Source organism: Fragaria vesca, linkage group LG1 (genome assembly GCF_000184155.1).
Source record: "Fragaria vesca subsp. vesca linkage group LG1, FraVesHawaii_1.0, whole genome shotgun sequence".
Taxonomy (NCBI): domain Eukaryota; kingdom Viridiplantae; phylum Streptophyta; class Magnoliopsida; order Rosales; family Rosaceae; genus Fragaria; species Fragaria vesca.
In genome coordinates this window covers 14253196-14269995 of record NC_020491.1, presented here as the reverse complement: position 1 = coordinate 14269995, position 16800 = coordinate 14253196, and the positions used below count along the sequence as shown (strand labels likewise).

Below are 16800 nucleotides of genomic sequence, written 5' to 3'. Positions count from 1 at the left end.
TCCTCCGTCTCTTCTGCCGCCAGAGGAAGGGAGGAGTTCTCTGGTGAGGCTGGTCGGAGGTGAAAACGACGTCGTCGGGGAAGTGATTCTTGCACTGCTTCAATTTAGGGTACGTGATCATTTTCTGAGAAATGAATGTGGGTGTTTGTGATTTTTAGATATTGTATTATCAAGTTGTGCTTAGAAATGAAAGTGATCATGCATATTGATCGAGGGCGGCTGATTATTTTGATCAACTTGTAAAAATATATAATCTATTCTTCTTTCTGGCACTATTTAGATCCACAAAATTGAAAAGCATATTAGACCTTTTTGAGACTTGAATTATATCGGTGCTTGGTGCTTAGAGGTATTATTCTGCAGATTGGATTGCTTTAGGGTTTAGGAGCGATCTTATTCTGTTATTGTTCATACTGTATTGCTTTTTAGAAAAATAGATGTTGATCTGATTTCTAGAATGCCCAGTTTCATGTTTTTTACAATTTCGAAACCCCTGATGATTCGATCCAGTGGTAATTTTGTCTTCCCTTTTGTCTACGATTTTACTATTTGTGCTACAAATTAGACGGGCATTTTCCCCACTGTTTTTGCTTTTTCTGTGTTCTTTCATAATTCTTAGGGTTTAATATACCACCCTGATCAGGCAATTGGGAGTTCTTAATCGAAACTAGCTAGCTTTGTTTCTCATGACTCTTTTCCTTTGATTAAAATTCCTTCTACCAGCTAGGAATTTAAGATTGTTCATCATAGGGTGTTTCCCTATCTACAGTACTTGTGTATTATCTATGCAAGTATCTTCTATGGTGCTTATAGTACTTATGCAGAACTGTACCCTAAACAAGTAGACATATTGATATGTAAGGCGGACAAGATCCACATAAGATCAGCCACAGTTAAAAAGAAAGGTTCTCCGATGATTCCACCGTGGCCTGGTCCAGTCAAAAACAGTTTTCATAAAGGGTTCTCATCAAATGCATCACCAGTGCGGGGGTGCAACGGCGTCTGCAAGGCAAGAACAAATTTATGGGGGCGGCTGTTTGACAAAGGTTATAAAGCAGATGTTGCTATTCATACGGATGATGGTGGCATCGTCTATGCACATGCTAACCTTCTTGTAAGTTTAACATTGATTAGATACCATAACTCCATAAGTGCTCTTGTTTATAGTCTGTTGCAGCTCTTGAGGCTTAATTGATCATGCATGAACTTGTACTGAATGGCAAACATAAGACATGATGGGATCAGTTACTCAAATTGACATATTTGTAATCCACTATGCCTTACCATCTTCATCAATTAAATCATATATAGTTTCTATCTTAGATCACAAACACACTATCATATTCATCTTGTCTGCAGATCGGCAGATCCTAAAGCCAATTCCACCTTGCCTAGTAAAAATTGTGTATTATATGTAGTAACACCTGCTAGGATTTCACTCGAGTAGCTAGGCACCATTTTGCCTCTGGTTCTGCTATGCCTAATGGGGAAAGTTATCCACCTATAAGAATCTTCTCCTCGGATCTCCACTCTTGAAGAGATATCGCAATCAAGGGACTAAACAATGGACAATCAATTATTCGATGCAGGACAGTAGTATTTGGTCCATTATTCCTAACATTATAGAGGGCAATATTTTGTTGGTTTCTTACTTTTAAATGTTTTCAATCAAAGAGATAGTATAGTAACTATAATGCAAACTTATAACAGCAGCTATCCCCAATTGTAAGAGTAATTTACTTCCCAGATTGGTAAATGATTTCATGGTCACATTCATTGTGTTTGGATGCTATTTTGACAGGGAACGGCTTCTCCTGTATTGAAAGGCCTGTTGAAGCAACGAAAAGTGTCTTGTCGACTAAAAACAATCTCTATCCAAGGATTTCCATATGACGCAGTTAGAGTGTTCATTCGTTTCTTGTACTCTTCCTGGTAACATTTTCTTCCCTAATGACTGCCTTTTCTACTTAATTGTAATTTTTTGGAGTGAATTTGATTCCTCAGCATTGATGTTTAAGTCCGAATTCATACGTCAACCTAGAAGATTAACATGAAGAGACCAACGGTGACTGTTTATCCTCTCCAATTTTCGAATACTAATTGTAATGAATATGAAAACGCCAAAGTTTGGTTTTCTTTTCTGTTGAATGCTTATTTACAACAAAAATACTATTCCAAAGTTTAAGCACATTGCTGAAGTGCTTGGATTGTTCCTGGTGTTTCTGTTTAGCTATGAAGAAAAAGAAATGGAGGAGTTTGTTGTAGCCTTGTTGGTGCTTTCACATCTCTATGCGGTTTCTCCCTTGAAGCAAGAGTGTCAACAGAAGCTGGAAGATGGTTTGCTTACCACAGAGAATGTAGTTGATATTTTTCAACTTGCATTACTGTGTGACGCGCCTCGGCTTAGCCTCATTTGTCATCGTATGATCCTGAAGAACTTTAAAGCTGTTTCTGTCACTGAAGGATGGAAAGTTATGAAGCAGAGTCACCCAACACTAGAAAGGGACCTATTGGATTCTGCCATTGAAGAAGATAACGTAAGTGCCATCCATTTGGCTGTGTCTTCTTTTATTTTCTTCATGTACCCCATTGCCCCATTTTCATGAAATACTGATATTTGAACATATTTACAGAGTAGAAAGGAGAGAATCAGAAAGATAAATGAGAGAAAAATATATCTGCTACTATATGATGCGATGGAGGCTCTTGTGCACATATACAGAGATGGTTGTCAAACAATTGGACCATGTCATAAGGACCTTAAAGAGAACAAGGATCCTTGTAAATATATAGCCTGTAAGGGACTGGAATTGCTTGTCCGTCATTTTGCTGGTTGTAAATTGAGAGTCCCTGGTGGTTGTATCCATTGCAAGAGAATGTGGCAGCTGTTGGAGTTACACTCCCGCCTTTGTGCTGATTCCCATGTCTGTAAGGTTCCTTTGTGCAGGTGTGCCTCTTACATTTCCTTTTCTTCTTCCTCTTTCGTTCTTTCGCATCGTCTATCTTGCTAGGATGACTTCACATTCTAATTGGTGTTTGTTTTTTTTTTTTTTTGAAGACTTCATACTATGTTGTATCCAAGCTTCTGAACTTGTAACTAACTCTGGTAACAATTTCATTGCAGGAACTTTAAAGAGAGAATTAGGAAACAGAGTAAGAAAGACGAGAATAGATGGAAGATGTTAGTGAAGAAGATTTTGAGAACAAAGAAAATCGCAGGAGCCCCGTTCTTGACGTCGGCAGATGTGAGCTCTTTATGGTAAATGACGTCTTGTTTTAATGGAATCTGATGCCATTGTACATTTGTTGTGATCAAAGCAGTGTTTCTTCTGTACCTTTTCAATCTGTGATGAATAAGAAGCAGAGAATCACTTCCTGTTTATGATGTTTGATTTCAAAAACATTTGATAAGGTATTAGTAAGAGCTTCATCTGGTATTTTGGCCTAGTTATCACCAAGTATCCATTGCCTCACGAAAAACATTGACAGTAATAAAGCCATGGTACTTGGTTAGGGGTACGGTTTATGTGGTAATTGTGAGATTGGAAACACAAGTTGCATTAGAGTTTGTTAATATTTCAATTATGTGCATAGAGGCCTCAGAAATTAAAGTTTGCAAATCTAAACAACTTTGAACAATAAGAATCATACACTTATGGACATGAATTGTTTTGAAGGGGGTGAACTGCAGCCAAGTTTTACATTTACTGAATTACTGATGACTAGTATCATAAAATATTTGTTTGAAGTTATTGAGTATGTGTGATAACATGTATTATACCAGGTTTATAGCATGGACAAATTATGCAGGAGCCACACATTTTGTTAAATGATAATAACATGAAATACTTAAGAAACTATACCATAACTCCCTAAGTTACACTCCACTGCGAAGTTTATTCCTGCACCAGCAAAAAGAATGGAAAAGCTAGACATACTCACCAGAGTTTATTGAATTGTTCTATGTTTGGTAAGACCAAGTATGACCATAACAACAATACATTTATAAACTATAGGATGAGATGGTGGGGGCAACTAAATTTTGGTTTTAATCTTTCTAAGAATTGATCGAGTTTGCTGTTTACAATTATGGCTTCAATTAGGAGAATTAGTGATGATACAAGAGGAGAAGACTGATACATTTAGCTAGGAAAAGGAAAACATACGTGTTTAGCTAGGTATCATGTTGTTTCTATCAGTAATAGCATAGTAATGGAGTACTCAGAATTCTTACGAAGGAGATGGAAAAAGAATGAGTTCTCCCATTGAAGAAGTATAACGCCATTGCCCATCCTAGGAAAAAAAATCCATGGACCGACCCCATCGTCTCCACCCCGTAGGAACTACGAGATCACCCCAAGGACGCCTTCGGCATCCAGGGGTCGCGGACCGACCATAGAACCCAGGTATCTTCAAAAGAAGATAATTTTAATGAACCCTCTAATTCTTTTTTTTATTTAGCCCACCTAATGAATGAAACATGAATTACTCTGTTTAGTCTATAAGAGAACGTCCAAATATTCTTTTAATATTTGGAGTTGTCGAAGTGAATATTTGTTTCTGATTATTCAGTGAGCATCTTGTATTTCATAAAAATCCCCTCTACTTTTAATTTTTCTAATTTTTTCTTTTTCGTTATTTGCATTTTGGGGACTTATATTGAATTTTAATGTGTCTCACAACCTGAAGGAATTCGGAGGGAGGGGTCATTTCATTTTTGGATCTAGAACGAATAGGTTCAAGAGATGAGAGAATTAAGGATACCCACCAGAAAGGTCCTAACTTTAGGTCTTTTTTAAATTGATTTGATTGTTAAATAAAAAAAAATAGATTACGATATGTGTATCTAGGGAATCGTCGCTTTAAAGTGAATTTTCTCTAGATACATCTATTCAATTTTATTTTGGACCTATTCCGAAAATATGGATTGTGCTAAAGATTTAAAACAAATTTTTATCTTTTTAGACAAAAGCTTAGAAAAAAATTAAATTTATTCGAAATGCTTTTTTATTTCTAGAATATTCAATGTATTGAATGATCCCGGTCGTTTGATTGCTGTCCATATAATGCATACAGCTCTGGTTGCTGGTTGGGCCGGTTCGATGGCTCTATACTAATTAGCCGTTTTTGATCCCTCTGATCCTGTTCTTGATCCAATGTGGAGACAGGGTATGTTCGTTATACCCTTCATGACTCGTTTAGGAATAACGAATTCGTGGGGCGGTTGGAGTATCACAGGGGGGACTGTAAGCAATCCGGGTATTTGGAGCCGTTCTGAGTGAATTATTTCGACTACATGCTTTCTTTCCTTTGGATCAAACTTAGATTAAATAGAGCTGTAGAGTATAGTCTTAATTTTAAATTTAAATTAATAAAATAAAACATATTTAAATTAATAAAATAAAACAGAATAAATTTTTTGAAATGAAAGTTATTAAATTATAAGACAAGTTATAAGACAAGAGCACGACAATAACTAATAACCCATTGTTAGGGTCATCACTTGGTGGTACAACCAACAAGGAGGACAATGAGTTTGTGTGGTTCTTTATTGGATACCAAGACAACTCATAAAAAGGACGATTTAACTGACTTCTATCTCAATGGATGTAGTGACGACTGTGACGACTTCATTAGAATCTTTGCTATACCTAGTCACGAGTATTCAACTGCGACTGATTTGCATCCTTAATGTGCTGTAATTCTTGTTAGTAATAAGTTTAAGGTGCTTCTAAATGTAGCAAACTACTAAGTAAACTCAACAAGTATTTTATTATTTAAATATAGGAGCCCTTCTAGTGAGGACTTTTAAGTTGAGGACTTGTTGAAGACTTTTCGGCTTATCCCATCTTTCAATCTTATATCCACATCTTGACCGTTTAGTTTGTAGGTATTTATAAGTAGATCATTTCTCCAAATTTTCAGCTATATTGAAAATTGTTAAGGCATTCGTAAGTGTGATTTATCAATTATGAACTTGAACGGTTCATATTTGACAAATTTAGTTCGTCCTAATTTGATCTAGTTTGTTATCTTAACGAGCACCAATTTGACTGAAAATTTGTAGAAATGATCTACTCATATAAACCTAAAAACTAAACGGATGAGATATCAAAATGTGATGAAAAAATAGGTTTTTTAAACCATAAACTGAAAAGCCTTCAACTTAACAATCCGCTAGAAAGGCTCCATGTCAAACTAATCCATCTTGTACCTAAACTGTCCTTATCTTGCCCCCAGCAAAAGTACAAATCGATGAAAACTTCTCGGCACGATGCCAATGACATTAGAGAGTTGTAATATTCAGCGATCATTGAAAACTTCCATTGAAATAATGATTACCGATGAAAACTAATTACCAACAAACTTCCATTGAACTAATGATTATTGAAATTAACACCAGCAAATTAATTGGTCCCTTTCTTAATCCTCTCTCTCTCCCTCTTTGATCAAACTGAGGTTGAATCTTAATTTTGGCGTGCAATAACACCCAGACCAAGCCATTGAAACTCATACAAGTCCGAATTGAACACACCTTGTAAATAACCCAGCACCCAAAAACAAACACCAGCAATTTAATTTGCGATCAATATCTCTCACCAATTTTTGTCCTCCACACCTTGAAACCCAGGTCAAGCCTCGTCTTTCAAATGGAAAATTCTCATAAAGCCATTCGCAAAGACGCAACGAAATTACCCTTTCTCAATCTTCTCTCTCCCTCTGTGTTCAAAGTGAGATTGAATCTTATATTTGAATTATGTCTAATGGAGCAGATGAGCATTATGCAATTGGTCGGGGTTGAAGACGACCCGAAGCTTTCATCGTCTTTGGATTTTTGCTGGGTGCAAGATAAGGGTAGTTTAGGACAAAGTTGGTTTTATTTGATATATTTAAAAAAATAAATTTTTTGTTAGGTCTATTTAGCAGCATCCTAAGTTTATAGATGATGTTACTAACAGCTAGAAATTCCAAATAAAAACTTTGCTTTGTTTAAGTTTTGGTCTTTCCATTAACGGCGGATTTCTGCTGCTTTCCCAAAGATGTAAAGCATGATTGATATTATTAGTCTTTATTAGCTTTCCTAAAGTGGTTCATCAACAAGGTTGTCCCTAAAGTTTGAACAATACCTGGTAATTTTGACAACTTGTCTCTCCCACATACCAATATTGAAGTGGGGCGCAAAGAAGACGATGCTGAAGAACAGGAATAGCCACTTATTTCTTTATAATTATCAAATAAATGCACAACCCAACCACGACATCATATTGAACCACCATCAAAACATTCTTGCTTCTTTCAAAATGAGTGGGACTTCGATCTGGGACCTAAATGAAGAAACCTATCCTAACTATATATGGGGCACGTATGTTGGAGCAGAAAACCCAAAAAAAAGGAAAGACCTTAAATATTTTGACTGTAGAATCTTCTTCTTTGATGCTGCCCTTCCCATAACATTATGTTTCATCTTTTCTGGACTATGCATTCTCATACAAACTCTGTTGCTTCTCCGGGAGCATTACCTGATTAACTGAATGGAGATCTCTCGGTGTGGACTGTGGAGTGGGATTTTTCCTTATATTGGAAAGACTTTCAAAAGCTGCTGCATTCTTCTACTCCTTTGACATGCTTGTAACAAAAGAAATTAATATACTGGTGGTGCTGATTCGGTTGGATGCATTGGTGATGCGTGTGGTAGTTTCATCTAGTTTAGTTGTCCTCCTAAAGGTTCCTGGGCTTCATGTACACAGTTTCAAAGAGAAAAGCTGTCATCGTCCGAGGTGTCATCTTGTCTCAAGTGATACTTGGAGAGAACCGGTAAAGGAGCAGTCGCAGCTATCCGGAATGATCTAGCAGAACCCACCAGTGTTCTGTCCTGCATATTCCCGACTTCCTTGCACACATGATCCAATACTTTAAGAAAATCTCTTACGATCATGAAGATTCTGAAAGGATGAGCTTCCTCCTTTGTTGTATCCCCATGAAAATATTCAGTAACCTCTTTCACCAAAAATAATGCCTTTTTCTCATCATCCTTGATCCTACGAATTTCCTCCTCAGCCTCTTTCAGAAAGAGCTTCATCGAGTTGAGGAATTTTCCATCCGCATCTGCCTTGTCATACTGCAAGACCAGTCTGACCTTCTCAAGCCCCATTGCAAGCTTTGACACATAGCTACTTAGGACATCTGAGTCCATTCCTGCTGCTTTTGTGACGTTGCCGAGGTCTTTGCTCAATCCTGCCACCATTTTCAATCCTTGCTTTTTGAAATCACCTTCCTTTGTCTTGAAGTTCTCCTTTGTTTCAGAACCTGGACTTTCAGATCTTATAATCTCTTGAACCACAAAGTGGAGCAATGTGGTCTTTCCATCTGTTCCCTTTATGTCGACCAGTTTTAAGAGTGTATCAAGTTTGAAAGCTTTAGCATCCCCACGGTTTGTCCCAACATTCATCCGGTTTCCAGTCCTAAGAACAGCTTCAAGGAGTTTTAGGAATAATCGACTGTTCTTCAATTCTTCACTTGCTTCCTGAATAATGATTAGATTTAGATCTTGGTGTGATTTTGTATGTTTTATTCATAGAATCATGATAGTAAGGAAACGATAGTTGTAAATATTAGACAATATACCTCGAGCGTCTGAAAAGACTTCCTTAGGTACTTCACTTCTGTATCAAAGTTAGCTCTGTATAGCATTGCCTCAACTCTCTTAAAAGCAAATGGGATATCAAGCACTGCCTTCAAAAACCGTTCAGCAGACCCTAATTTTGTGATGTCACCCTTGTACTCTCGAAGTTTAATTTCTTCTTCCTTTGTTGGTGCCATCTTAACCAGAGTCTCCAAAAGCTCGGCGCCCAAGCCTTCTGGGTTACCTGTTATGTCAAAACACAAATCGCAAATAATATAAGAAAACTTTTTTTTTGGTTGGAATATTCAGACTACAGCGTTTCATTTGATTCATGTAAAGATGACATATGGATGTAGATTTTCTCTGCATATATTTTGAGCTCTCACAAACATGAATGTTTCGATTGCAGTAATAGGGGTCACACAACTTAAACTGCCGGTGCTTATCATATTTCACATGTCAATTAAATTTCTATACCTAATACGTATAAACAAACCAACAGGCGACACTTCAAGTATATAACTGGTACGAGTAAAGGCTAATGTAAACCTCGGTTGCAGCCATTGTTGATTTTGCAGTTCAAAGATAGCATAAAACTTCAACCTAGTTCCAATAGTGCAACATTAAATTTCTTGAAAGTTTACATCCAACAAGGCTATGCATGCTTGATAACAAAGATCTTACATGTAAACATGAACCTACTTTTGGCTTCTAATTGAAACCTTAAAGACACTCTATGATGGTCACAACGAGAGGATGCAAAGGATTGAAAAAATTTTGTCAGAAATTTGCTGATTTGTTACAATGTCAGCTTTGAAGATAGAAAAAGAACTAGCAGCAGATGACCTATCATGATGAATGGTTACGGGTAGGATCTGGAAACCATAATCAATGATCCCTATTAATCGTAACCTCAGGGTTAGTGATTTTTCCATAGGGATTCTGATTACCTTTTTCCTGTTTTCAATCTTTTTAGAGGGTTTTGCTTTGTTTCTCTCAAGCTTATAATTCAAAACTGACATAATGAATGTGTGTGGAATCATACTGTCAAATTTATATACTTATCTTCCAAGCAACAATGATGACTTCTTGATTATCCTTTCAACACTCATTCTGTTTTTGTCATCCTCTACTATCCCTTTCCCAACAGTAGCTTAAGGCACAATGTGAGCCTCCTAACAGTTTGTGCTACTGGAGACCATTATAAACAGTTCTGAATCCTAAAAATGCAAAAAGCATTCATGATATACCGGTATAATATGGTGAACTTACAAGAAGCCACATAACAGGGAGCCTATTATTGCTACTTTTAACTTTTAAGTATACTGAGCAAATGTAAACTGCATTTGATCAACAGAAATAGAAAAGAAGAAACATTTGATCAACAGAAATAGAAAAGAAGAAACTACTCACCATCCCAAAGAGCTTCTACAACCTCATCTCTAGCTACATTAAGTGCTCTTAACAATATGGCTATGTTCTGCGACTTCTTTGGGTCCAAAACCCTGTTTTCCTGTTCGACCGGTGGCAAAACTGATCTTCTAGTAGTAGTACTAGGCTCTTTTGGGGTCGTATTTGCAGGATTGCAGCCGAAAAGAGTCTCCATCATGTCTTCGTTTAATCTGCAAAGAAATTAGACATCACCGATAAGAATTTGCATATTTTTACAACAGATATAATACATTGGCTGCTGAATTGAGCAAGCTACTCACTGGAATGAGCTTGATTTCAGCTGATCCCAAACTGTAGCTCTATCAGAGGTTGCTCTAACTTTGTCCCAGTGAAGAGGCTTCAACTTCGGCTTTGATCCTCCAGAATCATCATTCTCCAAACTCTCTGCAGAGCCTAAGCTTTTCTCAGCTCTTTGAAGAGGTTTCGTTTTACTCGTCCCATTCTCACACGAGCCGTTTGGGGTTGATGTGGGTGAGGACAGTGGCTTCGATGATACTGGAGTCGGCTTAGGATCAACAACTGTTTCTGAATCATCCCCGTGTCTTCGTGACGGTGGCGGAGGCGGTGGAGGTGGAACCGGGGCTCTAGATACTTGGCGGGTCGGGGTGGCTAGTGACTGGAGCAGACTCATATTTGGCGGTGGTGGCGGGGCCGAGAATTTCGGCTTCTTATGAGAATGCGAAACACTTTGATAGAAGTCCTGAATTGCCAGCATTGGCGGCGGCGGAGGAGGCGGCGGGGGAGACGGAGCAGCACGGTTAGAGACTGAGAGTCGTGATTTCGGTGAGGTTCGTTTCGAGTGAGGAACCGAATTAGTACTCGAAGTCTGAGACTGAGACTGATTGCTTCCATTACTGACCGTATTACAGAGGCTGCTCTGCTTCGGCGTGTAATAGCCGTCTTCGTAGCTAATCGACGACAACTGCGGCGAGTGAAACGTCGTCTCGTGGCTCTCTTCGTCGTCGGATGACGTCATCGGCGACGGCGAATCGAAGTTCTGAGGCGGCGGTGGCTTCGCCAACGGCGGCAGCGGCTGCAACTCGGGACTCGGCCGGTACCGATCCGATCTCTTGATCGACTCGAGTTTCCGGTACGGCGAACGGTTCACTTCCGGCGTCGCTCCGCTCATGACGTCAGTACTCGTCGAGGTGCGGCTCGGCTCGACGGTGCCGATATAGAGAAAACTCGACGGCGCCGCTCTGGAATCATCGGCGAACCGCTGCGAGCCGCTCCCTCCGCCATTGACGAGCTTCTGAGTCTCCGACGGGTGCTTGACCCGGTGGCGGTAGAGAAAAAACGCGAGAGCCGACAGCATTCCGAGCGTGACGATTCCAACGGAGACGGCCACCGCAACTTTCTTCGTCGACTTCGTCGGCAGCGGCGCTTGCGGCAGCGGAACGGAGCTGTTCTGTGCCACTGCCGGCGGTGGTTGGCTCAGCTCCGGATTGGTAGGTCCTGTCGGCAACTCATGGAAGAATGGCTGGTCGGGGCTGTCCGGCGGAGGAGGAGCCGGCGGCGGCGGTGATAGAAGCTCAGGCGGAGGAGACGAACTCTCCGGAAAAAGCGGTTGGTGGAGAATCCTACGGTTACTGTTATTCTCAGAAGAAGCGGAATGGACTAGAGTGATGGATAGTAAAATGCAATAGCAGAAGAATTGAGCTCTCATGTTGAAATTCTAAAGCTATTAATGGCTTGGTGTAGTTGTCTTCTTTAGCCAATTCTTCATCTGGTTTTGTTCTTCTCTGGCTTTTGGGAAAATGGAAGAGAGAGAGTGAAAGAGGGGAAGCTTCTTTTGGCAGGAAGGAGATCTGGGGATGCGGTGCGATTGCCCAAGTAGATGCTGACCTCAGCAGTACAAGTAGAGTAGTAGCCGCATTTTATCTATTTTATTCTTTATTTTTTCTAACTACGTATTTTTTGTTTGTTGCGGATTAATTATTAATTAGCATTATTAAAAATTAAAAATCAAACTTAACGTGGAAAACAATCATTAATATGTTTATATAATTGAACGTATTAATAATTATAGTTATTAAGATCATAGTTACCAAATTACTATTTGGTGTCCACACACTTTTCAGGTGTTACCGTTTTGAGCTTAGTCCCATCTCCCATGAGCTGCCTTGGATTGATCATTCATATACCATGGGAAATGCATTTAATTACTATGACCTCTTTTGGATTTACCAGATAATATTGTCTAATCGTTAACCATACATGGAAACGTACAAATTTGCTTCTACTTGTTACTAACTCACTGTCATTGTCAACATTATTTCATTTTCATTCATTTTTTCTAGTAACGTTATTGCCAGAGACGTGGATATATTGTTATTTGAGTGAATCACTAGTGTACTAATAGGTCATAACGTAAATGTAATCAAATAAAAAGCAATAACGAATCACAAACTCAACATAATCATTGTTTATTTCTGTTTATTTCTCATAACGTTTCTTTCTTCAAAGTTGAAATTTATTAATAAAATATTATAAAAAATTTAATAAAAAAATATATATCAACTATTAATCACAGTACGACGTAAAAAAACAATTTTTATAACTGTCATATGAAACTCAATAACTACTCTCAAAACTCTTTTTACTCGAAAATGAAATGTCAAATATGCCATACATTTCTCTGATATCCACCCAATTGTTATGATCATCCTCATTATGTTTACTTAGCAAAACCAAAATAATAAAAAGCAATAATGAAATAAATAGTGCATTTTCCATTTTATACCAATTATTAGGAAGAGAATGACAGTCTGCAAGTGAGAATCAACTTTGGGGAGGTGGTGGAAATAAATGCATGATGATAACCATGTTATAAAAATTAAAAATTAAAAAGGAGCCACGTTATCTTTTGTCGTCCAATTTTTTTTTTAATTATTTTACCTTTTGCTCTTTCGTAGAGGCCGAGGGAGAGAGAGAGAGAGAGAAGCAGAGGAGGGAAGGCGAGGGAAAGGCGAGGCACATATTCCACTTTAATGTTTCCACTTCCCGCCTACTACGTACTGCCTGCCGTTGGATCCTGGGTCGTCTACCTGCTTTTTACTGTGTTTTAACTATTATTTAATTAGTCCCCAAGCTACATATTGAGATCCTCTGCGAGTGCGACCACTGGACCATTTTCTGGTGGTCCATGGAAGAACCCCCACGTGTAATCGTGATCGAATATTTCGCTCTGAATTGTTTGGTATTGGTGGCTGGGTTAACCGGAAGTCTACTGAGATGGCAATCAAGGTGCATTAATTTAAGTCTTCAAATATGTGAAGACTAGAGACCATAATTTTCTTTCTTTTATTTTTATTTTTGATTTTATTAAATTAAACGTTCATAATAAAAGTATATTTTATTCGACCTCAGGTGAATCAGGTCCTCACCTCATGTGTTTGAAACACTTCAGACTTTTTTTTTTCAATTTTATTAACGGTATTAAAATACATGCATGATAATATGACAGAGACTCACCTCATGTGTTTGAAACACTTGAGACTTTTTTTTTTTTCAATTTTGTTAACGGTATTAAAATACATGCATGATAATATGACAGGGATGACCGGATTAAAATATTACATATTCATTTCTTGGTTCACTTGCACATTAGTGCGTAAAAGAATTTTCTGAAACTAAATTAATTTTAGGAGAAAGAGAAAAAAGCTTAATTTTAGAATAGCAAAATTTGCACATCTACAATTATCAACTTTTAACGGTGGAATGGTCAAAATGTCCATATCATTGACAATTTGAGAAAAAATTAAAAAACAAAGACACAGTAAAAAAAAATAGATAGAATTATGTGGATTGTAATTGAGGGTATATGAATTGTACTCCTAATTTTATGATATTACGTTCATAATTCCATCTAAACCATGTCGGCACGACACACGCTCTGTAGACCATGCCCCTATAATTCCAAATGCTCCAAAAACCAACATGTCGCATGTGCGCCTTTGCCTCCATTTAAACATCGATCAACCTTAACTCCTTCAGTAGGCTCTCTGGTCTTGTGCTCCATCGAAACCCATAGACGATCATCAGGATCACTGCCAAGCTCACCCTGTGAACACCGGTCTAGCCCTCTTCCACGAGTGCTACCTAGGTTTTATTTGAATCATGCGTGACAACGAAACCTGCAAGGGTCAACAAGGCCAAGGAATCGCCTAAGCCACCATCGTCACTAGACAACAACTTTCTTAGGGTGTGCTATTACCAATATGAGTAAGTGAGATTGTTGATATATGTAACCTCGTTCTATAATAAGTTTATGATTTCTTATAACAAATTATCTCTATTCGGGAGCCTTTCTAGTGAGGACTCTTAAGTTGAGGACTTTTCGGCCTATCCCACATTTCGATCTTATATCTACATCTTGACCGTTCAGTTTATAAGTATTTATGAGTAGATCATTTCTTCAAATTTTCAGCTATATTGAAAATTGTTAAGACATTCATAAATGTGATTTATCAATTATGAACTTGAACGGTTCATATTTGACAGATTTGGTTCGTCCATTAATTTGATCTAGTTTGTTATCTTAACGAACACCAATTTATATGAAAATTTGTAAAAATGATCTACTCATATAAACCTAAAAACTGAACGGATAAGATGTCAAAATGTGATCGAAAATTGGGTCTTTTAAACCATAAACCAAAAAGTTCTCACTAAGTCTTTAACTTAAAGGTCCTCACAAAAAGGGCTCCTATCTCTATTCAACTTGTCAATACTGCATGTGGTAAATCCTGATGTAGATGTTTTCTTGCACTTATTCTAGGAGAAACGTCTTTTTTGACAATAATTTTGTAGGACAAAGCTAGAAGGGCTAAGTTAACGTTTTGTTCTTTGTGCTTTCCTTTGTTTCCTTTTCTCATAGATTGATCCACCGACCCTCCCCTATGTGATGTGTCCCTTTTTCTGTGGGGAGACATGCACACGCCCAAGGGCATAATGCTTTGTCACTTTTCCTTCTTCCTTTTTTCAAAGAAAATTTTATCTGTAGGGGCAACATATTATCCTCCTCGTATACGTAATAATGTGTATGTGGTTGTTAAATAAAATACTTCTTTCTTAAGGCTTTGTCAATGCTCTAAGTGTCCAAATCTCCACATGGCTAAAGGCTGTCAAATTGTTCCTTTAGATCTCACAATAAGATCCGTTCGAGCTTTGCTTTTATGTTAGACTCCCTTGTTTTCACCTTTACTAAGTAATCTATCAACTCTTGTACATTATTTAATTTACTAATTACCGAATTAAATCACTACCCATATACTCTTTTTGATTCATTGATGAAACTTCTATCAGGCGATTTGTCACCCTCATCATAATAAAGTTATCAGATTTTATAGTCAACGTTCTAGAGTTGTTGAATGTATAGTTTAAATTTAGATATATGAATCGTTTATTCAAACATTTAATTTCGGTTTAATAGATGAGTTTTATCGTAATAACGAGAAAATACTCCAAAACCTCAATTATATGTTCAAAACAAAATAATGACTCCTTCATGTAGAGCTTATAGAATGTGCTTAAGAGTGTAGATTGACTTCCCGCAAGTATAGTAACATGGTGAGAGCGAGATTGCATGTTATTAACAATCTTAATTAATACTATCTTTTTTTAAGTAAAATGCTGTCTTGCTATATATGGTGTTATAAAAATCTAGAACAACCATTACCATGTCTGCATGTACTAAACCGTTACGATTGATATAATCAACCCAATTAACTATTAGTAGGAACTAGGAACTCTCTGGTATATAAATATGACTTGTCTAGAACAATAATAAGCCACCCCATATGCATGCATATCATCGAATAAAACATATTCTTCTATGATACATCCATTATTTTACTCAAAGTAGCATGTAATGTTAATAAACTTTGACACCATCGATCAGCTACTGCAAAAATCGCATAAAATGTCACCGTCTCTGCATAAACATATATACGTTCTCTTTGTGTTCTTGCAGCATCTCCAGAACTCTAAGCATTGGCTATGTTCTATCACTAAGCCTATAAGAATGTCAATATAAGCAGGTCTTTTCCATTAAGTGTTAGTTAGCTTGGTTTTAAAAGTGCATACACGGACAGTTCCACGGCTATACAATACACTTCAATAAGGAGAAAATGTTAAGTTTTAGGGTGTTGAGATATCAATCCCACATCGGGAAAAATGAGACATTGCATGTGGTTTATAAGGGTTTGGGTCTCTCTATCCATTGCAAATTGGTTTTGGATGTGAACCTCATACTACTTTATCATAAGATTTACTGAAATATGTTATTTTTGTTATCTAGGATAGAGCTGGAAGTCATGGAACGCCTACCCTTAAACATAGATTAATAAACTTTATTAAATATCATTTGAATGTCTCAGAATCTATGATAGAGATTGTAAAACATTATATATTGACGAATAAAATTGACGAATAAAATTGTACAGATAGAGATTGTAACCAAGTGGCAGTATAATTTCCGATTCAACTAATTTTTTTTACGAAGAACATACATACATAGTTTAAGAGAGGATCCGGCTCCTCTAAAGTGAGCAAGCCATAAAGTTAGTAAATTTCATAAAATCTCTAACCTCTATCTAATCTAATGGCTCAAAAATATCCACATGCATCAATTCATTACAAAAAAATGTTGAAAATTCTTTTCTATATTGACAATAACTCTAAATGCTTTATTTCTCTTTTTATTTTTATTTTTTTATTTAACC

The 16800-nt window shown here is 37.4% G+C and overlaps 2 protein-coding genes across 2 annotated transcripts; one reads left to right on the top strand and one right to left on the bottom strand.

Annotated features, from left to right (window-relative positions):
* LOC101309670 (BTB/POZ and TAZ domain-containing protein 4-like) lies at positions 1-3369 on the top strand. Its single transcript, XM_004288193.1, has 6 exons — positions 1-109; positions 863-1114; positions 1802-1932; positions 2231-2537; positions 2634-2947; positions 3125-3369. Exons 2-6 carry the CDS (start codon positions 914-916, stop codon positions 3261-3263), a joined length of 1092 nt encoding a protein of 363 aa, XP_004288241.1. The 5' UTR covers positions 1-109; positions 863-913; the 3' UTR covers positions 3264-3369.
* Positions 3370-7191: 3822 nt separating this feature from the next.
* On the bottom strand, positions 7192-11741 carry LOC101314608 (formin-like protein 6-like). Its single transcript, XM_004289295.1, has 4 exons — positions 10336-11741; positions 10037-10245; positions 8626-8867; positions 7192-8524 (listed from the first exon to the last, which is right to left on the bottom strand). Exons 1-4 carry the CDS (start codon positions 11739-11741, stop codon positions 7751-7753), a joined length of 2631 nt encoding a protein of 876 aa, XP_004289343.1. The 3' UTR covers positions 7192-7750.
* Positions 11742-16800: the final 5059 nt, after the last annotated feature.